Genomic DNA, 27,052 nt, shown 5'->3' with positions numbered 1-27,052 from the left:
TGCCAAGATTTAAGTGGGCGTTTCTCTGCTCTGTTCCATTTACTTACAGTTCCCTCCTTCTGCTCACAGCTCACCAACCTGACCTTATAGTAAGACTTTGAGTTGGGTGGTATAAGTCTCCCAATTTATATTTTAGAATCATTTTCAGTTCTTTGGATCATTTGATTTTCCCTATATAACATTTAGAATCAATTTATCAACATCAACAAAAGCTTCCCAGGGTGTTTGCCTAGCATGCATGAAGCCCTGACTGTGCTCTCCAGCACTGCTGGGCATGGTGGCACACACTTGAAATCTCAGCACTTGGGAGGCAGAGGTGAGAGCATCCAGAGTCCAAAATCATCTTCAACTGCACAGCTGAGCTCAGGGTCAGCCTGGCCTATAAGAGACCATGTCTAAATGGTAAGTAAACATAAGCAGATTTGGGGAAGGATCATTTTAGGAATATCGAGTCTTATGATCTATGATGTACATGGTATGTCTTCCACTTCCTTAATCTCCTTTAACTTCCCTCAGTTATGTTGTGTAGTTCTCTGGGCATGAATCTAGAGATCTCCTTTAAGCACTTCTTGTTATGCGATGCTACAGTAAACCCCCTATAAAAGCTCAACTTCCACTTGGCCACTGCCATTATGTACACATCTCGTTTACTTTTGTGTGTCGATCTAATGCTCTGTGAGTGTCAGAAGCTTGACTTACGAATACCAACGCTTCTTCTCTTAGGATGCTATCATGGTTTTTGCATGAAAAGAAGGGTTTTCTTTTTTGTTTTTGATTTGATTGTAGTATATTTTGGAACCGACGGAACTTTCACTGCCATGTTAAATACACATGAAGTGTTAAATAAAGATTAAGTGTCTTAAATACAGAAGTGAAGTATAAGCACATTCCTGCTCTGTTCCCAATTTAAGGCTAAAACCACTAATTTTTGGGGTTTTTTCTTTTTTTGCCTTTAAATATGATACTAGGGAAAAAGACCATGTCATGTGTGAGTTTTAAAAAAAGATGTCCTGTATTAAGCTTCCATCCTAGTTTACCAAGAAGTTTTTAAAAATTCACAAATAGATGCTGAATTGTCAAATGTTTTCAAGAATCCTTTGAGAAGATCTAGATATTTTTCCCCTGTTAGATTATTTTAAAAGGCATCTGTAGAGAGATGGACGGCAGAAAGAGAGGCTTAATCTGACCTTAATTCAGTCCATGTTTATTCTCAGTCCGCAGGCATCTTTGTCACTCATGTGTGCTGCTGATGGCCAAAATCCTTCCAGAGGAAGGTGTGATGTGACCCCCTTTAGGGTCAGAGAAGATGTTTGTAGTCTGCAAAGGATGTTGGGAAATGTAGTCCTTCAGCAGGAAACTATCACCTCCCTCCCACACCCTCATGTTTAGTCTATTATATGTATTAGTAGTACTGGGCTTTCTGAATGTCAAAATGACAACTTCTTGGGTCAACCCACTGGGCCATGATTCCTAGCCTTTTGCTATATTTCTTCATTCAGTATTCTTAAAGGGTTTTTGTGTTTATGCTCACAAGGAAGTGTCTGTGGTTCTTTAGATTTTGTTTTGTTTTGTTTTTTGTTTGTTTTCTTCTGGTTTTGACATCATGGTCAGGCAGGTCTTATAAGCTTAGGAAAGCTGTGGGTTCTCTCTTTCATGAAGTAGGTTACAAAGGTTACATGATGGTCTCTGTTCTTTAAATGTATCCAGAACTTTCCAGGGAAAATATATCAACATAAAGTTTCTATGTCAAAATTTCTGTTACTTGGGTAATCTTCATCTCTCGAGGTGTGTGAGAGTTTAGTTTGCTGCTGCTTGTTTCCATTTATGCTCCTCTGTATAAGCCGAGAGGAACACAGGGATTGTTTTGCTATTGTTCATTTCACAGGATACGAGTGTAAAGTGCTCTTGGGAGAGGGGACCAGGGCACATTGCTGGAACAGGTCTCTCCTGACACATTTCTTATGGACTCAAAGTGGGCAGGGGTGTGAGTACGTCCAGCATGACCTGCCTAGCCATGGTTCCAGGATGGAGTTTCTATCTTAGACTCAGCTCTGTGAGAACCATTCCAGGGGAGGCCATGGCTCCTGTGCTGCCCAGGCCAACAGTGCTCTTGCTCACAGCTGTGCCTGGCACCCCTGCAGCTATGCTAGGATCTTGACCTGGACTCCAACTGCACAGGCACAGTGGTTATACTGGGTGTATGTTGCCTGTCTCCTGAGGAAGAAAAGTTCAGTATCTTTCGAAGAGTTCCTGCTGAAGCACGCCCTCCTTTCCCAAGCCTATCTTTCCCTATACCTCTCCCTCACCCTTGGTGTACATGGCAAGGCTCCTCAGCCCCAATAGTGACTCTTTTATTATAGTTAGAATTGTGGACTTCCCCTGGTTAGCCTACTGTGCAGTTTCCATTGCTTAATTGGAGCTAGACTGTTACACAAGAATTTCTGGTAAGCACCCTTTGAGTTAAGACTTTTGTCAGCTGTGATATTTTTTTTTGTCCTCAGTTTCATGACGAGTGGGAGACACTGCTGTGCATTCACCTGACAACCGCCCCCAACGTCAGCCACAATTAAAGTTTCCAGACTTGATTTTTATTCCCTTTACACCAGAGACAAAAAGGATCTGTCAGTGTTTCACACAAGTAAAGGCAACCTAACCATCTCTACACTTTCATATAAACAAAGAGGGGAAGAAAGCTCTCAAACTCAGCTACATAACCAGCCAACGGAGCCAAACTCCACCAAGATCCAGAAGAGTCTTGCTGTTGTAGTGAGGCCTTTGGCATGAATTTAAGTTTTGCTTCTCTGGGAATTCTGGGAAAACATTTTTTCTTCATTGTTTTCTTAAGCCCTGCAAAGCAGAGCTAGAACTTCCCCAAACAAAGCAGCAGGAGAAGGCACTAACAATCCCCTGGATAGCACAAATGAATAAAAATGGCCAAAATTATCGTGGAAACGCTAAAAGCTGGGCTTGGATAGTTTCTGCACCATCCCTAGACTCTGTTGGTTCGGAAATGCTGCTTTAGCAATGCCAACACATGGGACTCGTGACGGGACACATCTGTGGAGAGAATAAATCACATAGCCAGTGTCTCCAACTTAGAAATGGCTTGTATTCCAGGCGTTGATTTGTGAATCAGTTAGACTGGAAATGTGTTTTTCACCCCCTATGGAAATTAGCTTTATAAAAAATGGTTTGCTTTCTTGGCTTAATTAGATCCTCTTTGAAAAAAATTGCATTGTTTCCTTCATTAGAACATATTACTATATTACTTTCATATTTCTGGACAATAAGCAATTCCAACACTCACAGCTTAAAACAACAATCTCCTATTGTCTCCTGGTGGTCTGGGTGTGGTCTAATAGGTCAGGGTCTCTCAGGAGACTGCTGCGTGTCAAACGGTCTGCATCTCGACAGTTTCACTCATGTGACCTTTTGAGGGCCTTAGTGTCTTGTCAGGTGGACTTCCTCACAGGGCTGCCTCATCATCCCGTGGTCATAATGCCTCATGCCATAAGCCACCCAGGAGAGAAGAGAGAGCACTTAAGACAGATGTCAGCTACTCCCTGTGCTGAGAGTTGACCTCCCTCCCATCCCTCTCGTTGCGTTCCATCCAACAGAGACACACCACTAAGCCTAGCCCACACTCAAGGGAAAGGCAACCAAACCCCACCTCTTGACAGTAGAGCAGAGAAGTCATGGCTATGAACTTGAAACTGGGGGAGCATCTGCCCTCAAACTCACCAAGCCCCACCAACACGGAGTTTTCAGATAACACCACAGCCTGGCTGGCACCTGGGATCCAGCTTTCTGGGCGACCCTGAGCTTCATCTCATAATATGGAATGGGCCTTGGAATTAGAAATTAGTCAAATGATGGGTGTTCTAAAACAAGTGGTTTCTGCCCTAAGCTGGGAGGGAATCTGTTCCCGATGGGGTGAGATTTGTTTCAGGTTAGTAGCTGGGCCAGCTTGGTCCCCAAGTAACAAGTTATCAGTATGGAGGGTGTTTTCTTGGTGCTATGCAGAAAAATGTATTCTCTCACTGCAAAAATATAGAGGCCAGAATCCTGGACCACATAGTTATATTGAAGACTCATCACAGGCCAAGTAGGCCCATGTGGGGTGACTTACCAGCACATATGCCAGCATGTTCGTGGGGAATGGGTCCTGGTCCTCAGGTATCTGCCTTATAAACTTACTTCAGGGCACCTCATTTTTAAAAAAAGATTAATAAATGTATTTATTTTTTTACACACACAATTTTATTAGATATTTCTTTATTTACATTTCAAATTTTATCCCCTTTCCTCATTTCCCCTCCCCTTCCCTCTCCTCCCTCCCCTCTCCCCCTGCTCATTAACCCACCCACTCCTGCTTCCCTGTCCTGGAGTTCCCCTACACTGGGCCATCGAGCCTTCACAAGACCAAGGGCTTCTCCTCTCACTGATGTCCCACAAGGCATCTGCTACACATGCGGCTGGAGCCATGGGTCCCTCCATGTGTCGTCTTTGGTTGGTGGTTTAGTCCCTGGGAGCTCTGGGGTACTGGTTGGTTCATACCTGCGATCCCTTGTCTGCTTCCCAGAAGCATTTCCCACAGTAGTTTACATTCTGAGCTCTCAGTCTGCAGATAGGAACGTGACAGGAAACACTGATTACAGTAATTTACTCTTAGCACTAAGAACCTGGCAGACCTATCAAGGTATAACTCACTCAAAATCAGATTTTCTGCAGGGTCTGTGCTAATTCTCTTTGTAAGTGATGTTTGACAGGCCATAGTTATCTGCTCCGTTTCTGAGGCTGTGGGGTCTAAATCAGGCTTTCCCAAAACCTGTGGTCCATTCTGGACCCCCTCTAGGCATATCTCTGTGGAAGCAGATGCTCCCTGCAGAGGCAGACCTCAGTTTGTTCCCAGTGTAGACCCTATGGAAGGCACTTTTGCCTTCGTCCTTCCCGAATCCTGTATTTGTAAAAATTGCTCCCATTCCATTCAGCAGAGGCCCAACCAGTCATTAGGCCATTTCTCCAGAAGTGACCTATCACCAGAATCTGCAAGTGCTTGCTTGATCACACACACAAGGAAGATATTAGACACTCAGCATTTTGCCCTCAACTCTGTCCCTTTATGAATTTAGATGCCCAGAGCCATGTGTGCAATGCTTAGATGTTCTTATTAGCATAGAAAGACAACTAAAAATAATCACAGAAGGCCTTTCTGTGTCACTTCTATAGCCAGGGTTGGAGATTTCTGTTCATCATGTTTCTCAATGTGGACACTGCCTGAATTATCCAACTTCCCTTAATTAGCCATGAATGCACCGTTATCCCAGAACAACTCTAGGAAGAGTTGATTTTAAGTGGTCTCTCTCTCTCTCTCTGTGTATGTGTGTGTATTACTGTGTGTATTTTTGTTTCTGTGTGTATATGTGTGTGTGTGTATGTATATATATGTGTGTATGTCTGTCTGTCTGTATATGTTGGGACTTGGGAGAGAAAGACTTGTGGGTGCCTGTTCCGTGGTACTCATGTAGAGATCAGAGGACAACTTTGTGGAATTGGTTCTCTCCCTCACATTTACAAAGGTTCTAGGGATTGAACTCAGGGTGCCAGACTTGCCCAGCAAGTACTCTTACCTGCTGAACCATCCTGAGGGCCTGGATTTAAAAAAAAAATTATTGACATATTGTTCAGTTGACAGCTTCATCATAAAACTTATTTTTTGATAGAAGTATGAAATATTCAAACCAATTTTAAAAATCACCAGACTTCCAGGAAGTGTGTCCCCACGATGTGGAGGAAAATAACAGTGATGACAAAAACAGAAAAGATGAAAATTGGAGAGGTAGCCCGGCAGAGAAGTAATTCAAACAGGCACAGTGTTCTCCCTCTGTTCTCCCCTAAAATAAAAGAGAGAGAAACCCAGAGACATTTTCAGTTTTGCTTTTAATCATTTCCAAGTCCTGTCTAGAATTTGGAGAGATTGGTGTTTTAAAAATATTTCCTTCTTTTAAACATGCTCTGGAGGCCACACAACAGTTTTCAAGGGGAAACACAGCACCCCTCTTTTCTTGAGGACTCTTAGGGTGTTCTCAACCCCTTGCCGTTTCAAAGTTGTTGCAGAATTGCTTTTGTGATTCAGAAGGGGGTCATCTGGGGACTTTGTCACAAGGCTGGGTGCAGTCTGTGAGCCCTGAGTAGTTCAACAACTTTCAGCTTAGGAACAGGCTCCAGGGCTACATGGTGTTTACCATGGTAACTGTGAACAGTTGAAATGTTTGGTATTTGTATTTCCAAAAAGGAAACATATCACCAAGAACAGAGCCCCAAATTAATAGGATGGTTTGTTGCACGTGTACATGTGTATGCATGAGTGCATATACATGTGTGTGTACACCCACACGTGTGCATGTGTGTTGTGTGTTTTTTAAGCAAACTTCAGTGTGTCATACATACTCTCCTATACTTACCCTCCCTTGTTCCATATGAGGGCGCCTTCTTATCCCACAGGGTTTTTTTTTTTTTTCTATAACAGAATGTCGCTGATGCTCTGTTTTCTATATGAACCCTGCATTTAATACTTATCCATAAGCAAAGGAACAGTATCTTATCTTGCAGATCCAGTCTGTGCTGAACCTTGCCAGTGTCCCACCTCTTTATCCTTAGAATCTTTTCTTCCTTTATGATCTCCTGAAACAGACAATGACTTCAGAAGCCGGGTGCCTCTTCATTTAACAGAGGCCATCCTGTACAAAGCCACCACTGTGTTCAGACCACCACAATTTGTCTTTCTTAAAATCACATGTTTTTAGCTGTGTCTGCTTTATTCCCTGTGTGAAAGGAGAATGAACAGAGATGAGTTTACTATGAGGTTTGTACTGCTATAGTCTGTGCTTCCAAGCACAAAATCATGCCAAAATTCCTTTTCTATGGGAGAGTAGCAGCCACAAAGCCAACGAGGTCCTCTCCGGCCCGGACCTAAGTATAATGCTGCCTGATACTGCCAGAGACGCTGTAGGGAAGGGGCTATCCGCCGGAACAGATTGCATGGGGAAGACTGGGCCCCTCTGGCTTAGCTGAGTACCAGGCTGACCATTTATCACTGTCAGAAAGGAAGGGGGTGGGGGTGGGGAGTCGCCCGGCCACTCCTGCTCAGCTGCTGACTGACAGCTGACAGCACCATGTGCCACCTCCATGCAACCCATGTGCCATCAAGCGAGAGTGTAGCTACCTGCTTGGGCTGCTGACGGGTTCACAGAGAAGAAAGAAAATATCAGCAGAGTGCTCTGGGCTGTCAGTGAACTGTGAACTGCCTGCTCTGCACAGTGCTGTGTGCAACTGTTAGTGGCAGCTGACTTCAGTGTGCACAGGAAGCGCTGGGGTAGGCTCCCAGGAAATAATGTGGCTGGTGATTGGCGGAGAAGATGCCTCTGAGGTCTATGCACCTTAATTACATTCCAAGGACTTGACTGTGCTGTGAAGCTGTTATTTTAATATGCCCAAACTGATTTCTCTAACAACTATCAGGGAGAAAGTGAATAGCTTTGCATCAGCCATATACCAGGGCCATAAAGCAATGTGAACCAGCAAAGCCCAGCCCCTACCACTCTTAGAAGACAAAATTTTTTAAAAACAATATTAGAAGTATGATTTTGCTGTTTACTATGCATATTAAAATCTACATTGTGCTTTAGAAGTCATAAAACACCGAGACATGTTAGTGTAGAAGGGACTGGTCTTGACTTACTCCTGTATGCTGGCATTTTCAACTGTTCCATTTACAAGGACGTCACTGAATCCTTTGGCTAAAACACAGATCTTAATCCATAAGGTAGCTTAATTTTAAATGCAATTTATACTCTCAAGATTATCTGTTTTTCAATGTATGTAATAGTGGATATGTAGGTACCTGTGAGTTTGCAGCATGTGTGCACATGTGCCACACACATGTGCATGTAGAGGCTAGATGATGACATAGGTATGTTCTTCTATTGGTCTCCACATTGCCATTTGAGGCAGACTCTGTCACAGAACCTGCCATTCACTGATTGACTAGACTGGCTGGCCATTGTGTTCCAAGGATTTCCTGTCCCCCCTCCTCAGCACTGGTGTTACCGATGAGTGCAAGCATGCTTGCTTGCTTTTTATATAAATGCTGACCATTTGAACTCAGAGCCTTGTGCTTGGAGGGCAGGTGCTTTCCTAACTGAACTATCTCCTCTACTCCAAGACGATCTGATTTTGATAGTCATTAGGAATTACTTGTGTTAATGGGGGGAGATTTCATGAAGTCAGGAAATTTCCATCCTACAACATGTGCACTCTCAAGTGCAGAAGTTAGCTGCAGTGCTTCAGTGTGGTGATTATTAAAAGTATCCCCAACATGAAATGCTCTAGCTGAAAGGGATGATGATGAACTGCATTTCTTGGGGTGATGTGGTGAGTCTGGGATCTTAGGTGCCCTGGGGGCTGCAGCAGAGCAGGGAGCTTTAAGAGCACCAGCCTGCTCTGGTGCAAGAGCTGGGGCGCACGTATATGACCAGCAGTCCCGAGGAGGGGGATGGCTGCGCGAACTGAAGGGTGATGACAGGGAAGACACTTCATCTTTCTCTTTGTGTCACTGACATGAAGCACAGAGCCTGGCAGAGAACCAGCAACCCATAAGCTTCCCAGTTTGTTTGGCTAGAGGATGGGTTCCTCCGCTGCACCATGCATGCCAGGGCCGATCTGCTCCCCCCCACCCCCCGTGTCAACCTTCCTCATCCTTCCTGCACACGTCTGTCTCTTCAGCTTCTGAACTAATGAACTCATCAGCCCTGCTCCAGTCCGGAGCAATGTCTCTGCCTCCATCAGACAGAAACAAATAGCCTGGCCACACAGCTGCCTCCATTGCAAGTCCCAGAGCAGCTGAGCTCTTGTCCCTCAGGGCAAGACTGAGTTCACGGTGCCTGGATCATCGACGGGAAGGGCTTGGTGAGTCCTGACAGGAGGGGCGGGCAGCACACTGGCCTGCCGGTGACTGTCATACAGAGAAACTTGCCTTCTTCTCTAGAGCTGTATACCAGAGTGAGCCCAGAAGAAAACAATTTGATTATTTTTTAAAATACTGATTTAAATTTTTTCCCTTTTATTTTTAGTTGACTAAAACCCCCCACAACCTAGCACATGGCAGCAGCCATTGTCCTGTTGCCATTTATCTGTGTCTTTGTCTTTTCCTTACCAAGCACGGCTCTTGTAACCTGCTCTCTCATCCCTATTCCTTTCACTTCCTGAGGCCATAGAAAAAACACATATGATAATACTTTAGAAATGATTATATAATCTTCTATCTTAGAACGTCATAACTTAGTTCTTGTTGCTGTTGTTGTTGTTAACCTTTACCCAATTGCTGTGTCCCCAAACTGTAAAAACAGAATGGCCAAAGCAGACAGGACTCCATGGGCCTGCTTAGCTAGAGACTGTTCTCTCTCCTTCCCTAGAGTCCCTGTTCTACATCTGAGTGACATACAAACTGTCCTTATGATGTGGAGGGGACTCAAGGCAGGATCTGGTCTGTGTTCTGGAGAGAACTCTCCATTAAAGATGACTGGTCCAAAATTAGATCTTGGGGGATACATGGGAACCCTACTTACTTCCACCAGATGCCTTGAATGTATGATCCAGAGAAGGAGCAACAAAGAGTTAGGGGAAGAGATTGGTAGACTCTTGTTCTGGGAGGTCAGTAGACTTTTCTTTCCATTTCAGGCCCAGTGAGAATGTTCATCATCAGGGGTCATTGCTTAGAAGCAGTACTGGTTAGTTTGAACTGCCAGCTCAACACAGCCTAGACTTACTTGAGAAGGGATGCTCAATTAAGGAAGGAATCTTCTGGATAGAATTGTCACGAGGACATGTCTATGAGGCTTGTTAATGGAAGTGGGAATCTCCTGGATAGGATCGTCATGTGCGCATGTCTAAGTGGGCTTGTCTTGATTGTTAATGGAAGTAGGAAGACCTAGCCCATTGTGAGCAGCACCATATTATGGGCCAGAGGCCCTTAACCACATAACCGTGAAGAAAGCTACTAACCAGCAAACAAATTAATTCTGGACAAGACTATAGATAGGCACTGGCCAGGTCCATACCTGGAATTCCAAGAGAATGATAGTGCACACATTAGTCAGGTGCTTTTATAGAGGCAAACCCCACAAGGCTGTGGGGTTTCCTGCCTTTGTCCAATGGAGGCAAGCATACATCCTAACATACTTCCTGTCTACATACGTTCTGCCTACATGTGATCAAGCACACCCTGTGTAGTTGGGGCAACCAACCTTGTTTGCAGTAGTGAGAACCTGTGGCTTGCTGCTTTGTATGAACAGCAGCCCCCAGCATTCCAGGAAGTTATCTGTCCTTGGGCAAGTGGGGATCATAGGTTAGAGGCATTTTTGTTTTATAGATCTCATTGTAATTTAAACTTAAAACATAACTTTAGCCCTCACAATTGCAGATATGAGGTGACTAGCTGTCTCAAGAACTTGCCACTAAGACTGGCCTTTAGTGAAGTACTATAACCTGGAATTATAAGCCAAATCAACCCCCATCCACAGTTGCTTTTATCAGGCTATTTTGTCAGGGTGAGGGTTTTGTCCCAATAAAACAGTTACTACCACTTACCACTCTGAAGGGCTGGGAACATAAAAAAAGGGATTTCTCACTTGGTATGGCCATGTGGGGAAGCCGAGGGATGGTATTCTAAACCATATGTTTCAGAACACTGTCACGTGTGCTTGAGGAAGGAACAAAATGGGGTCAAATGTGTTCAGTCTGGCCATCTTGGTAAACAATGGTATGGTCATTATTTCAGGTCTGGTTCTTTGAAGACCCCATGGTTCTAAGGATAGATATTGCTCAACTACTCAATCAGTTCTCCACACTAGACAACTGCTCCTGAGTATGAGGCTATCTTAGGTGGCTCATCATGGGGTGATTGTTACCACTTGGTGGTGAAAGTCCTATTCCCACAAGGGGTGACCTGCCCACAAGAACAAGTGCTCCTGGGATCTTGAAATCCCAGTTTTAAAGAAGGGCAAGAGAAGTTAGGCAAAGTTGAGGCAAATCAGCCTTACATTGCTAGTTCGAGGCAGTCACTGCATGATCTGAATGCCTATTGTAGGGCTGAGCAGGAATCTGATTTAAAGGCAAGTAGCCTGCAGAAGAGAAGACGCAAAATGGAGGCATAGATGCTAAGCTCATGTCCTGCGTCAGCTTTCAGTCCTCCTTTCCTCAGTGTCTGTGGGCTGAAGTGAGCTTAGTACTTTGTGGCAAGTTCTTGTCTCAGGCATAGTTGGGTCCAAGAGCTCTTCCTACACTGTGGTGACTCTGAGTTCCAGTGGCTGAGAAGGACTTCTGGGACAGCAGCCATTGTTCTTAGACTCTCTTACTGGGCAATATCCCATTGACTAGTCAGTCAGGAGGAGCCTGGGCTCAGGAGAAGCCTAAGGATTGGGGTCTGCATTCCCCAGCCTTCCATTTCCCTGCCACCTGCCACCCTCTTTATCCATATGATATAGGTTTTAGCCGTCATAATTTGAACACAAGTCAGATTGCTTAGGGCTGGGTGGTTATGTATGGATCTGAATTATTGCAGGCACGCTATTAGGCAGTTTGCTGTCCTTTGTTCAAGAAAGAAAACTGCCATAACATTTAGAGCATCTTAGACTTTCACAGAACAAAATCCAGTGGCATCAGTGTCTTCTGAAGCCTTGAACATGTCCCCCGAGCCCCTTTCAAAATGCCTGGCAGAGTTAACTCTGACCCTTGCTTACATTAACCTTTGTGTTCCTCAACCGTGAGGCTTTCAGAATAGATGAAAATCCACCCCCATCCTCATATACCCTTGACAGAGGACACAGCATCACCATGGGCTGCACACATGGCTTTGGAAGGGCCCCTACTGAGCAGGGAGCAGGGGCAGGGACATGTGCTCAGCCAGCCAGATTGGAGGCCTCTACCCTGCTGTGACTGGGCCACAGATGTCTCTGCCTGTCACCCCTCCTGTCCTTCCCTGCAGGAATCAATAGTGAAGACTCAGTTAATACAGTGTTGTTCTGTTTGGTGAGCTAGCCGGTTTCTGTTGTGAATCACACTACTGATTTTGAAGTATAAACTTACAAATGCTACCATTTACAAACACCTCTGCCACCCCGAAACTGTTAAGCAATGTAATATGTTTAAAGGCTGTCTCACTCTGTGGTCTCCAACAACCTTAGATATGTTGCCGTAGTGGAGTTTCAATGGGCAATGTTCTTATGGCTTCCAGGAACAAATCCTTTATTGCTGGGTTTTGTTTGTTTATTGAGACAGGGTCTTGTATAGCTCAGGCTAGCCTCAGATTCTCTATATAGCTGAAGTTGACATTGAACTCCCGATCCTTCTGCCTCTACCTTCCATGTGCTGTCATGTCTGGGTTTTAATGGACTCACATTCCTCACATGCCCCTCCTACTACTCCCTCCTTACTCTAAAGCTGGATACTATATTGTTTCTTTTCTGAAATTTTGCTGTTTGAGGTTCTAGTGACCTGGGATCAACTATAATCCAAAACAATAAAAGAAGAAATTCTAGAAGTCATAAACTTAAACAGTTTTAAGCTGTGTATTGTTCTGAGGGACATGATGAAATATTGCACCATTCCACTCTGCCTTGCCTAGGATATAGATTGTCTCTTTGTCTGCCTTCCCACACATTAGCCGCTTGGCAGCCATCTTGGCTACCAAATTGATGTTTGCAGTACCGAGGTACCTGTGTTAAAGTAATCCTTATTTTACTTAATCATGGCCTCAGAACTTATGAGCAATGATTCAAAGGAGGCACCAGGAAAAGAGGAAAACTCAAAAGGGAAAACAAAACAAAACAGTAGCCTTCCCCCTCAAAAACCCACAGGCAAACAAGGAAGGACAGGTTAACTGTGGTACTATGCGGCAAGGCTGTCAGTCAGATAGAGAAAGGGGGTACAAGGTTGGTACTGCCTGAAGTCGGAAGCATCAACCTGGATTCCATCCACCACAGACGAGTGGGTCCTAACTACTGCCTGGTACTTGGTCAATCATTGCTGCAACTGATTGGTACAAGTGAGGAGGAAAACAACATCTTTTTTTTGGTTCCATCTTTCTGTTTCATTCACTCAGGGCAGGAATGGCAGGTCATTTTACTCCAGATTCTGTCTCTGAATGATAACCGACTCTCTGAGCTCTTATAATGAGAATGGAATTTGAGGTCACGTTTAGGGATGAGAGAATGCTGAGTGATTAGTAATGTCTGCCATGAGCACAGACGTCCAGGAGGAGGACGGAGGGAGGAGGGGGAGGAGGAGGACACTGTCTCCTGACTCAAATCTTGTCTTTTTTTTTTTTTTTTTTTAATGGAAGTCTCCTACACAGATTCCAATGCTAGTCTTACAGTTGTGCACTATTTGCAGTATGACAGGCTTTCCATACCTAAATTAATAATTCTCAAAGCCACTCATGAAGTAGTTGAAACGAGGAAACAAAGTCTCACACAGGTTAGTTATAGATCAAGATCATATAGCCAGGACATGGGAAAGGGTAAAGGTCAGATGATCTCCTTCCAGAGCCCACCCTGTCATCCCTAGCCTGTCCTAGCTCTTGCTTTCTAATGTTGCATAGATTGCTACAGGGCTGACATAAGACCCAATGATCTGTATTCCAGAAGAAAATGCAAAATCAATTGATAGAAATGATTATGTTTGGGCCTCAGGCTCTGGAATATAGGAGGAAAGAGGGGCCTTTCACCAGAGAGGACAACACAGACTTCCTCTTTCCTGTCCAGTGGGCAACATTTTCATGGCTACTTCTGTCAGCTTTGAGTCTTCCCAGAGGCAAGGAGAGAAGGAGCTAGGAAGGGAACCCCAACATATGAGGGTGAGACGTTAGCTCCCTGCTGCCTAGGCTACCCCACTGGGGCACTATTTATGAGTGGCTATTTTAAATGTTCACTGTCATTATGAGGGAAACATAATCTTTGTATTTTTTAAAAGTATATTATAGGACTGACCATGTGTGCTTAGGTTTTGAGTGCTTGCCTTGCGCGCACAAGGACCTGAGCACACTTAGACAAACCAGGCATGGGAGTGTGCTTGCCCTTTCAGTGCTGGAGAGTCAGGTACAGTGGCTCCCTGGGCTGACCAGCCAATCTAACCTAATCGGTGACTTCCAGGCCAGTGAAAGATGATGTCTCAAAGAACATGGCAAGTGGCACTTGAGGAATGACAGCTGAGGTTGTCCTCTGGTCTCCACACGTACTCACACATACATGAACACAGACAGATATAATCCATTTGCTCATATGTTACAACAATAGTTGAGTCACAACAGGCTATAGTTGATGGTGCCCCACTAAGATTTCATTGCAAAGTTACTGATGTCTTGGCCAGCTTAGTTTGTGTAAACATACAGAAAAGTGATAATCCATTTCTTAGACTGTCGCCCATTAAGTAATAGAGCAGTATGTGTGTGTTTGTGAGTGTATGTGTGTCTATGCACTGGATCAAATAAGTTATGTCTTTCATATTGTCTTGAAGAGACTTTTAAATGCCTTTTGCTTCATTTATTAGCTTAACAAATACTTACTGAACACTTTTGTGTCATTGCATGCCAGGATAATAGGATATGGCCACTGCCCTCCTAACCAGTCCCTGGGAGATTTGGTCTTTGTCCATGTAGTAACAGGAATGTTTAGTGCAATCCTTGTGGTGATGGTAGAGGTATTTGTAGTAGAGGGAGGAGAGACTTTGGAACCATTCCTTACAGATGCTCGAAGGCCACCAAAAGCATTGACTCTAGCCTCAGCATAATGGGGAGCCAGCGGAGATGGGGAAAATATAGTTAATCTTGACTGTCAATTTGATTGCATTGAGACTTTCCTAGAAGGTTCATAAAGCATGCCTCTGGGCGTGTCCATGAGGGTGATTCCATTAGCAAAAGGGGTGGGGAACCTTCCTTGAGTGTGAGTAGCATTGCGGGGGCCCTGGTGGAATAAAGGAGGAGAAGGAAAGAGCCCACAGACACAGGTCCTCTCTGCTTCCCAGCGGGCGCTCTGTTCCATCCTGCCTCCCTGCTATGACAGACCTAGACTCTGAGACTGAGCCAAGTGAACAGTTCTTCCTTGAGACTGACTGCTCAGACAGTGCTATAGCAGCAGCAATTTTGATGGATACAGGCAGGTACTTGGGAGTTTATGTCATGAAATTTAGACTTTTTTTTTTTTTCCAGGTTGAAAGAGAGCTGTGGTTACATTGGTGTATTAGTCAGGGTTCTCTAGAGTCATAGAACTTATGAGTAGTCTCTATATAGTAAGGGAATTTGTTAATGACTTACAGTCTGTAGTCCAACTCCCAACAATGGTCAGCAGCAGCTGTAAATGGAAGTCCAAGGATCTAACAGTTGCTCAGTCCCATAAGGCAAACAGTCGAAAAAGAGAGAGCAAATCTTCCTTCTTCCAATTATGTAGGTCTTCAGCAGAAGGTGTGGCCCAGGTTAAAGGTGTGTGCCACCACACCTGGATCTGAGACTTGCTTTGTCCTAGATGACCTTGAACTCAGAGATCTCCCAGTCTTAATCTTCTGGGATTCATAGCCATAGCTCAAGATCTCCCCACTAAGATCCAGGTCAGAAACTTGTATCTCCCAGCCTCCAGATTAGGATCACAAGTGAGCCTTCCAATTCTGGATTGTAGTTCATTACAGATATAGTCAAGTTGACAACCAAAAATAGCCACTACAATCCACCCCTTGTCAACTTGACACAAATAATATCTCATGTCCACATGGAACAATAACAAGGTCATGAATACGCCTAACATGATATAATCATTCCCTGTACAATCGTGAATGCATTTGTAAATTTGTAATGAGGCAATGTCTCTTGGGAACATTCTTTTAGTATCTCAACTTAAATACCAATTGATGTTAAAGAAATTGGGAAGACAGACAAATATATTCTTAACAAAATAAAACACGTCACCCAGGCAATGCAGCAGACGGTGCTGAGAAACCCACAGTTTAGATAGGAACTTAAGACCTGCTGTGACATGGTCCCACCACAGTCTAGTGTCATATCTCATCATACCTGAACCAGATGGTTCTGTACTCATATCCTTTGGCACTCACCCAGATTGTATCCTTGCTGCCCTTTGCCAGGCTTTAGTAGACCTAGTGTGACTCTTAAGTCACAAGGATGCTGAATGTCATGATTTAGCTGTTCTTCCTAGATATTTTTTTGTGCGAATACTTGAATGTTACCAGGGACATTATCAAATGTGCTCAGATGGAGCATTTTCTAGAGTTCTCTGTTTGGGGGTCTTGAGAACAAGTGTATGCTGGAAGCCCTAACCTAGAGGCTCATTCCATCTCTGCCAGCCCCTGCTTTACACTGGTGGTGAGGCTTCGGGGCTGGGGGAATGCTGAGAAGCCCTGGATATCCATGGAGTCCTCAAGGCAGTTGTGATAGTGCTTGAATTTTGGTGGATGCCATAGTCTGCTGCTACCCTTCTTACTTAAATACCAACTTCATCAGTATGGTGATTGTTAGGCAGCATCAGGAGGAGGTACTCTTACTCAGCCTGGATTGTAGGGATTCCCTTGTTCTCTGGATGTGGTCAGCTTCAGTAGAGACCCTCTGACCAAGGGTCCAGCATTTTTCAGTTGTCCAGGTCTGTTAGAACTTGGACCCTGACACATTCATTTACAAAATGACATGTCCTATCATTGAGATTGAAACTCATGCAAAGGGCTAGGGAGATGGCTCAGTTAGTAAAGTGCTGGCTGTGTGAACATAGGGGCCTGACTTTGATTCCTAAAACCCATGTAAAAAGCTGATTGATATGGCACATGCTTCTAATTTCTGTTCGGGGGACTGGGGGGGGGCAGAGATGGGTGCAATCTCTTAGGCTCCTTGACCAGCCAGCCAGCCAATTGAGCTGTAGGCCAATGAGAGACCCTGCCTCAAACAAATAAACCACAATAACAAAACCCCCAAACAAAAGTTGATTCCACCTGAGGAAGGACATCCAAGGCTAACTTCTGACCTCTGAATGTACATGCACACATACGTATGTCTACTTCCTCAACCCCACATGTGCCCCATGCATGTGTGTGCACAAGCACACGTATACACCCCAATTTACAAAAAACAGGTACCTGAAACTTAAGAGGATAAGCTTTGGTGTGTTCCTAACTGCTGAAGAGAAACAGGCTCACTGGCACATTTAATGACATGTGTTAGGATGCATGTCAAACTTTACACTTAAACTCACATCTCTTTCTTTCTTTTTCCAGCCAAACACCATGTCAGTGGCAACAGAACGCTTGAACCTTTCCCAGAGGGAACACAGATGGCTGTATTTGGTAAGATATCAACTCAGAAAGAAAACCCAAATACTGTGCAAAGCTTCCTGCCAACTTTCTTAGCTGTAGTAAGTGTCCTCGGGGCTTCAAAATCTGGGCTCTTCTAGATATTTACAAGTCGTTACAGCCAAGAAAACTCTTGAGTTCTTAGTAATTTCTGGGCCCAGGAATACTTACTTTGTAGAATCCAGTATGTTTTAACTGTCTAACTTTGACAGCCCAGATAGCACACTGTAAGTTTGCTATTTCCTTTGTCCATACTCATTCATTTAGGGTTGGAGTTTTCTTTCTTTTCCACACAGATGTATAACTTTGTCAAGTTGTTTGGAGTTATTATTAACCTCACCTTCACCACACACACACACACACACACACACACACACACACACTCCTAATTGGACGGTCTTTTTATTCTCCATGAATTGAACACATACATGCATTGGTAGAAAACATGAATTAAAAATATTTCAAGCAGAGCTGAGTCCAGTCCTTAGTTACACTTCTAGAAATTATGGTTGTGAAGTTAAGCTGGATTTTTTGGCTAATTCCAAACCATGTGGTGAAGAAGTCTTCTTTGCCCGGGTTTTCCACCTCCATAGTTTCTGTCTCCCACACTGCTTTCCAAATGTCCCTGCTTCTGGCTGGCAGCTCTTTGCCTTTCCCTCTCTCCCTCCCTCCATCCCTCTGTCCCTCCCTCTGTCCCTGCCTCCTTTCCTCCTTCCTTTCTTCATCGTGGCTCCCGCCTTTCCTTCCTTGCTTCTGCCTCTGGCCTTTTCCCTCCAGCAACGCTCTGAGGTCCTCTCAGATGTGGTACCTCTGACCACCAGAATTTTATCTGCAGGTCCAGCTTTCACCTGTGGAGAGTCTCCAGATCTCTGACGATCTAGTAACTTTTATGTCACCTGACTTGACACCTCCTCCAGCAGCCATCCAGAGGGATGTGTTCTTCTTGGTAGTCTCCGCAAGGGCAGTAGGCTGCTTGTAGGCACTGAAATGTACTTGAGTTGGAAAACCACCTCATGTCAGCTCAGTCCCTGAACAAGTACTCTCAGGAGAGAATGTTCTCTTAGTCCCAGTCGTAGAATCAGAGCTAAACCAGAGGAGGGGCAGTTGGGGAATTATGTAACAGGTATCCAGTGTTTCCTAACAGTCAATCTTGCTCCAACGGGCTATCATCATTTAAGATGTACCCACCTGTGGTTAAAAATCACTGTGCTTAGAAATGTAAACGGGTACTGCAGTTTCTGAAAAGACTTTATGTCACAATGAACACTCTGTATCTTAAAGTCTAGAATGTTCACTGGGATTTCTGATTTAGTCATAGTACCTTTGTACCCTGGCAGTTTCATTACAGTGAAATATCCTATTTATTGATGGCATCATCCTTGTGATTATTTTTGTTTGTTTTAAGTCTCTCAAATTTGACAACCATGACACGCTAGAAACTACATTCTATATTGTTACAGTTTAAATCTGGAATGTCCCCAGAAGCTCAGCTGGTGGCACTGTGGGGAGAGGGGGAATAGTGAAAGGAAGTTAAGTCATTGATTGGGAGTGTGCCCTTGAAGCCACGATTGGGATCTCAGCCTGTCCTCCCCCATATCTGCTTACCAGCCACCATGAGATCATCACCTTTGCTGAACTATGACCACCACACCATGATCCTCTGCCTCACCACAGGTTTCAAATGATGGGCTGAACCATCATGGACTCAACCCATGAGCACTAACTTATTTTCTCAGGCATCTTTGACAGAGTGATGACTAATATCTTGTTGGGAGTAACAAGTGACACAGGTCTGTCTTAGCAGGCTGCTGTCCCCTGCAATGTAGTAGGAACTAACATTCAATGACCTCAGAGTTGGAAACATCAGGGCACGTGACTCTGTGCTGAGATTCCTTTTCTTTTCCATCCCATATTGGTTTTCAGAGGTTTGCTACAACCCTACCAGAGTCTGACCTAGGGCAATACACCACCCTCTCCATGCTTTAGCTTTCTGTTGAATGGATCTGGGGCCTCTCTAGGTCTGGGCCCTTTGTTCTACCTCCTCTCTACTCAAGACCTCAGACTCACCTGTCGCGGAGCCTGGGAAGTGCACTGCAATTGGCCAACTGGCTGATAGGTGTGGTGTGAAAAAAAAATGACTCCGAGCCAAGTGTGGTAGCCATTACTAGGATCCCGGCACTTGCATCAGGGTCAGAGGCAGCAAGGCTGCTATACATCTGAGGGCTCATTTGAAAAAACAAGCCAGTGAACAAACAAAAGGAGACGGACCGCTTGCAGAATCCAAGTTCACAATATCTAAAGGGCAGAATTATACGGAACCCAAAATAGCATATGCCTGACATCTAAAAATTCTGTCTTTAGAAGTGCAGCTTGGCTCTCTCTGCTGCTTAAATGAAGTTCCCAATTTGGCTAAGTGTATGCAGTCATTGCACAATGGGGGTTCCAGAGCTCTCTGCTCCTTTTCTGTCACTTGTCCACCTGTCTATGGGAGAGGAGAGAACGGTTGGCGGGTTGGCGTGGGGAGGGCTCCTGTCATCTGGGTCACCTATAGCTGCACAGAAAAGGCCCGATTGAGACAGCCCTTGACTTTCACCCTGCCAGCATTCAAGGGGCTGGTGGGCTAGCTAGGCAGTTGGCTCAGAGAGGTCATGTGACATACTCAGGGTGGCCGGGCCTTTGGAGCAGGGTTTGAGCCAGAGACTACTTGGTTTGGAACTGACATCCTTTTTCTGATGTCACCTTTCTCTGCACTGCTCGAAGGAGCCTCACTAGGGCCCGATAGATTAAAAAAAATGCCTTTCAGCCGGATCCACATACAAAAGCATGATTTCCAGCCAAGCCAATTTAGTAAATTGATTTGTAAACTCCTGTGTGTTCCCAGAGTGCTCTGAAGGACCCTTGAGATGCAGCTTTTGCTGGGAAAATGCAAAGACTCCTACAGCTTTCCCCTACCCCCCTTCGATTTTAGTAGCAAATAATGCAGACAGCACTGGCTGCATCTGCCTGCCTGTCAGTTACCCAGAGCAACAGTGGTACTTTTTACCTGTCCAAACTCCTCCTTCAGCCTTGGAGGTCTCAATACATTATGCCAAAACAGTGTCACCAACTGTAACTTCATCAAGTGACTGAAGAGTCAAATGTGCTGAGGGGAATGCCTGCATGGCAGCTTTATGGTTTGATCCAGTCTGCTGGTGACTGCGGAGCTGCAGTTAGGCATTTAGATCGGCTTTGAGGGATCGAGGCCACACCGGTGTGAGAAATACAGAGGTGTGTTGTGCCCAGCAATCAGAGTCGGCTCCTTAAACAAAGTCCCTGGCATTCAGTCTCAGCAAGTTATTTTAAACTCAAGATATTTCTTATTCTGCTTTTTGTAGTCCTCGGTAACTATTCTTCCCCCAGGTCTTCTCCCCCTCCCTTTATGGATTGGGCTGATGTTATGGGGAGGCCACAGCCTCTGGTGCCTGTTGCCCGTCAGGCTTGCTGCTAATGTTCACTTACAGGTTAGAGGCAGCTTATACTCTGCAAAAGTGAAAGCAAACATTTTGCAGTTATATAATGTCTTTGTCTGTGCTGTCTGAGAGCACCCTGTGGCCACCCTCCCTGTAATCTGCACAGTGTCCTGTGAAGTGGGCAGAGAAACAGAAGCATCTGGAGATGAAAGACTCAGCCAAGCTCGGAGCCTACTTTCTCTCTTCTGAGAACAAGTTTGGCCAGATCTCCATACCTGTCTCAGAAAGGTTTTTCTCCACTCCCAATATCTTAATGAAAGTGACAGCTGGTGGCTGTGGGCCACTCTGTTCAGCAGAGCATTAGGCTATAGTCCCCAGGGTCAGGGGAGTGTTGTCAGCTCAGAACAGCTACTCCTATTCTGAAAAATTCTTTACAGGCAAGAGGATCTATCAGAGGGGGGAAAAAAGAGCTTACTAATCGAGAAGGCTGTGTGGTAAAGGAAGGACAAGAGATGCTGGTCATAACTAGAGTTGAAAGAGGAGTTATTTGACACTTTAGGGCTAGAGAGATGACTAGTGTTAAGAGCACAGTCCTTTTGCAGAGACCTGAGTTTGGTTCCCAGCACTCATGTTGGGTAGTTCACAAGCACTTGTAATTGCAGCCCAGGGGGATCTGATGCCCCCTGCTGGCTTCCTCATGTGCCTGCACTCGTGCACACAGACATATATCCATACCCAGAATTTTTTTTTTAAAGAACCTTTAAAACTTTAAAGTACAGTGTTTGAGCATCTATTTGCCACCCAAACCGATACTTCCAAATCTGAAAGCTTGTCCTTGACAACAATGTCTACACTGCACATTGGTGTACACATGTAATGGCATGTAATATAGGGACTTGAGATAGGAGGGTCACAAGTTCTATGCCAACCTGGGCTGTATAGTGAGAGAATGAGACTCCCATCTCAATTAAACTTTCCTTTTATAAAGAAAAGGACTAGAAATTATGTTAAAATAAGGTCTAAGCCTATAGGGATTCATGTAACTGGAATATAACTTTTAAATAGCCATTGAATAGGGTAGACATCAGAATATAAGACACTAAGGTATACAAACTGAGGCTGAAGAAGGTTGGGAGCTGATGGATCTTGGAAGACTTCCCTCCTTACTGATCTGTCCCTCTTCCCGAATGACTTCAGATCAATAGTCAGTTCCCACGTCTAAAGCCTCCTGCAAGGCACTTCGGTGAGAGCTGGGGAACTGACTACAGCTTGTCCAACACAACTTGCATTGTTAGTACAATATTTTACTAACACTGTCCAGTGATGTGGGTAATGAACTCTCCATCACTTCAGGGATTCAAGTCATACATTTCTAACCCACACACGCAGGCAGGCAGGCAGGCAGGGGTTAAATAGATTTTCACGATCCCTTTCTTACAGTTAGTGAGAGTTTACTGTGGCCTAACGGGGTGCATTTTTTGTCTGTGTGTGAGGGGTGCATGTGTATGTGTGTGTGGAGTGAATATGGAGGTTAGGGGTTTGAGTCAGGTGCATTCCTTCGCTGTTCTCAAGCTCATCTTTTGAGACATGGTCTCTCACCGAACCTGAAGCTCACCAATTAGCTAGGCTTATTGGCCCGGTGAGCTCCAGGGACCTGCCTATCTCTGCTTACCCCAGTGCTGGGTTTACAGGCATGCTCCAAACCCAGATGTTTGTTTGATTGCTTTAAATGTGAGTGCTGAGGCTCGAACCCAGATCTTGTATTTGTTTACTCAGGACAGGGTTTCTCTGTGTAGTACTAGCTGTCCTAGATCTCACTCTCTAGACCAACCTGGCCTCAAAATTAGAGATTCGCCTGCCTCTGCCTCTTGAGTGCTGGGATTAAAGGTTTGTGCTACCACATCTGGCCATAAACCTATCTTTATGAAATTGTTCCATATTCAAGACTCTGTTATCTTCTTGTTTAAAAGTCCATATCTAGGTTGCTCAAAGGTCCGGTCCTACAAGGGGGAACTTTAATGTCGATTGTTAGGAAGGGACAGCAGCTGCTGTCCCCTATTGTCTCTTAGGTTTCTAAAGGCCTCATGGTAGATTTTGAGACAACCAGCTTCTGAGAGACCTATGATCTGTGTCAGGTTGTCTTGGGGGCCCTTCAACAAGGAGAACGCATGCCAGTGTATCCTAAGACATCAGGGGACATGCTGATACCCTTGCCACCTGCTGACCTTGCCACCAGGGCCAGACCTCTGCAGGCCTTTCCCAAAGTAATATACAGAAAAACTGGCCACAGGGGTATGGGAACCAGCAGCTGTCAGAGGCCTGATATTGTGCTTCACTCCTGGGGACACCTTTGTCACTCTGGAAGAATGAGATCAGTGTCTCTATGAGGAACCCATCACGAGAACAGCACTCCCCTCCCCACCTGGAATTGTGACTTTTTTTTTTCTTTAAACAGTCCTGGTTATTTGTTGGCCAGCTGAGAAAACAGACTTAGAAACAGCAGGCAATATGTCAGGCTTCAAAGGAAAATGTATTGGTGTCTCGCTGGCTTGCAGCCAACATTATGTTGGTAAATAATCAAATCCCGGTGCGGCGGGTTTCTCCCTGAACCTTGACTGAAAACTATTGAAGCTGGGTCTGGGAGGAGAAGAGTGGCAGCCGCGCATTCCAGGGGAAAGGCTGAGGAGAATGGGAATGCTTGTAATTAAGCAGGCCTTCTATGCCCACAAGACTGATGGGACAGCAAGCTAAGAACTGGAGCGAGCTTCCAAGATGAGGAAGCACTGGGTAATTAGATAGCACCTCTCGCTAGCTCAGTGGTCCTCACCCTTCCTAATGCTGTGTGTGACCCTTTAATACAGTTCCTCATGGTGTGGTGACCTCCAACCATAACACAATTTCATTGCTATTTCATAACTAGAGATTTGCTTTTGTTATAAGCTGTAACATGAATATTTGATATGCAGGATACCTGATACATAACCCCTGTGGAAGAGTCATTTGACTCTTTTCCCTTAAGGGGATAGTGACCCACAGGTTAAGAACTACTGCCCCAAGTCCTCTGAAGCACCTTCCAGGGCAGTCTTTAGTTATTGTAGACTTTTGGTTTTTGTTTTTGTTGTTTTCTTAAGACAGGATCTCATATATCCCAGATTGGCTTTGAAGTCACTAAGTGGCTAGGAGCCAAGGATGACCTTGAACTCATGATCCAGCTATCTCCAGCTACTACCTCCAGCTTCTTAGTGCTAGGCTTCTAGGCATGCACCACTGCGTCCTCGTTATGCAGGACTGAAGATGGAGCCCAGGGCTTCCTGCTTGCTAGGCAGAAACTCTTCCATCCACATCCCTAGCTTTGGAGATATATTTTAAGGTGTTTGTTTTTTGCATCTTTTTCTCTTGTTGCTGATCTTGACTTCCATTTTATTCCTAGATGCAGACAGGCCTGATGACAGAGGGATGGGGCATGCAGGCCTCTGAACATGGGCCTGTGGTGTGACTGAGGAAGGGTAGCCATGTTGTTTTGAGAGAGAAGGGAGCTTGTCTGTAGTGGAAAGAAGAGACAGGATTCTTGAAAGCATTTCCATCTCTTTCCACTGTAATACAATGTTGTCATCTATACAGGTCATGTATAAGAACCACACAGTCAAGTTGAAAAAAAAATCTGTGTAATTTTTAGAATTTTGGGATGGGCTGTCATTATAGCTACCATAGGCCTATGGGCTGTTGGTGGGACATCCTGGTAGGGTGTGGTAAGTGGAGTCCAGGTGGGAATTGTGTGTACTTGAAGGATGCTCCTGGCAGGAATAAGATGTCATTTACCACAGCAACACTTTATTGGTTTAGGCATCACTTTTATACCAACTTTAGTCATTTCAGTGTGTAGAAGATCCAAGGGTGCCAGGTGGTGGCACACATTTAATCCCAGCACCAGGCAAACAGAGGCAGGTGGATCTCTGTGAGTTCAAGGCCAGACTGGTCTATAGAGCAAATTCCAGGACAGCTAAGGCTATACAGAAAAACCATGATTAGAGACTCCTTCCCCGTCAAAGATTCAAAAAAAGTAAGCCCTCTCAATAGAACAGCTAAAGGGAGGTTCAGGAAGATCTGGGGTTCTCAGTGGAATTGTGCTACAGAGACCTAGGGTGCTGTTGGATGAGGTTCCTGCCCCTTTTATGTACAGTGGATGAAGAGTGGGGACAAGGACAGCATGGGACTTGGGTCACATTGCTATAGAGAGTGCTTCGGGGTCAAAGGGGGCATGAGATCCCCAGGGCACTGCTCATTGGCTCACTAGAGATGTTCCTGGGCCACCCCTCCCTGCCAAGGTCCTAGAGAGTAACCTCAGCTTCACTCAGCTCCATTGGCTCCTGCATCCCTCCTTCATAGTGCCAGACAAAACCTTCGTCTCCAGGACATTGAGAGTGTCAGCCTTGTGTTCTCAGAACTGACTTCCCATCACCCAGGTCCCAGTACTGAGCTTTCTGCAAAGCCCTCCCACACTGGATTGGACTAGCCCAGCCCAGGCTCCCTCCCATACCCCGAAAAGAGCACTTGGTCTCAGCTATGAAGCCAGCTGGTTATGAATGTTATCATCTTCCTTTTCTCCTGATCCCCACCCAAGAGGCCTGTTCTTTTATTTTTATTTTTTAAATAGGAAAAGGGTTAATTTATTTTACAAACGTGGCAGACATTTCTTAAATTTCCAAGAAAGCATGCAATCCCCCCCCCACCCCCGCATCCTCCCCTGCCCCAAGCGCTTCTATTGTTTCCGCATTCAGTTGTGTTTCCTTTGTTTCTCTCTGCACTCACGTTTCACAGACAGTAAACAGATGTAGACAACCACAAAACAGAATTGATTATTCAGCCTCAGTGAACCAAGCTAGCATTTTATTTTTGAGCACTGAGGATCAAACTCAGGTCTTTGTACCTGCCTGGCAAGCATGCTACCACAGAACTGAACCTGAAACCCTGGCCAGTATGGCTGAAGAAAACCTGAGTGCCATGGGTCAAGTACAGGTAATATAAAAATGACATTCTCTCTCTTGCTCTTGTTCTCCTCAGCTATTTATCTTGGACTTGATTGTAAAAAAACATGAAAACATATACAAGGCACAGTAAAGCAACACACATTTGAACTCTGCTCGATCAAAGAAAAATAAGGGCTGGCGAGATGGCACAGTGGGTAAAAAGGTACTCATTGTCAAGCCTCGGGGCCGTAGTTCAATCCCTGAGACCCACATGGCGAAAAGAGAGAACCGGCTCCTGGAAACTGTCCTATCCTCTCTACATGCATGCTGTGGCCCTTGTGTGCCCACTTTTCAGTACACATGTACACATAAATAATAAATGTAATAAAATTCAAAAAAGAATTATGCAGATAAGGAGTAGAAGACATATTTATAAATTTGTAGTATATATACATATATGTATGTGTATATATATATATGTCAATATTATATTGGCTTGGTGTTTTCTAACGCAACATGAAGTAAGATCATTTGTATGATAGTTGATTGTTAAAATAGTGTATAGGAAAGTTACTGTTTTAACATTTGTAAGCATTCAATTTAGTGTTGTTAAATGCATTTATGTTGTTATGAATCTTCAGCATCCTGCAATCACAAGCTGAAGTTCTGTGGCTGTTAAACACTTGCCCCAACCGACTCTCCCTAGCCCCTAATGACTCCCATCCTGTCTTCTGACTTTATCAGTCTGATTGCTCTGGGTGTCTAAGTATGGAGTCAAGCAATACCCACTTGTGACTGGCTTGATTCACACAACAGAATGTCTCACAGTTCAACCACATCCTAGTGTGCTATATCTCTTCTTTTCTATGCTAAGTAATGTGTATTTGTATGTATGTATGTATGTATGTATGTGTGTGTGTGTGTATTTGATTGTATGTATGGAGCGTGGTCTCTTTATCCACTTAGCCATCCACAGGCACCTTTAGCTGTTTTCAGCAATGTTGAGATGAACACAAGTGTGCAGAGCTCCTTGAATCCTTGATCTTTATCCTCTTGGTGACTATACCCAGGATAGAATACTCTGCTGGGGCTTCCTTGACGTTTGTGACACACTACCATTCTATCTTCCTGAACAGCTGGCCCTTCACAGGCTCCAGTAAAGCACAAGTACCATTTGCCCACATCTCTGCCAACACTTCTTCTATGAGAACCAGGGTGTCAACCGGAAAGCCTGGC

At 44.7% G+C, this 27,052-nt stretch overlaps 1 protein-coding gene across 2 annotated transcripts in view; it reads left to right on the top strand.

Moving 5' to 3' along the window:
• The window catches only part of Msra (methionine sulfoxide reductase A), a 324,019-nt gene that overhangs the window by 115,324 nt on the left and 181,643 nt on the right, over nucleotides 1-27,052 (top strand). For both annotated transcript variants that reach the window (XM_021182154.3, XM_029468781.2), the window contains exon 2: nucleotides 17,326-17,394. In XM_021182154.3, the coding sequence (XP_021037813.1) occupies nucleotides 17,326-17,394 (69 nt within the window). The remainder of the gene's footprint in view (nucleotides 1-17,325; nucleotides 17,395-27,052) is intronic.

The sequence above is a fragment of the Mus caroli genome, unplaced genomic scaffold (genome assembly GCF_978045245.1).
Source record: "Mus caroli unplaced genomic scaffold, Mus_caroli_1 scaffold_12, whole genome shotgun sequence".
Classification (NCBI taxonomy): domain Eukaryota; kingdom Metazoa; phylum Chordata; class Mammalia; order Rodentia; family Muridae; genus Mus; species Mus caroli.
The sequence above is the reverse complement of the archived record's forward strand: the minus strand, read 5'-3'. Positions and strand labels throughout refer to the sequence as shown.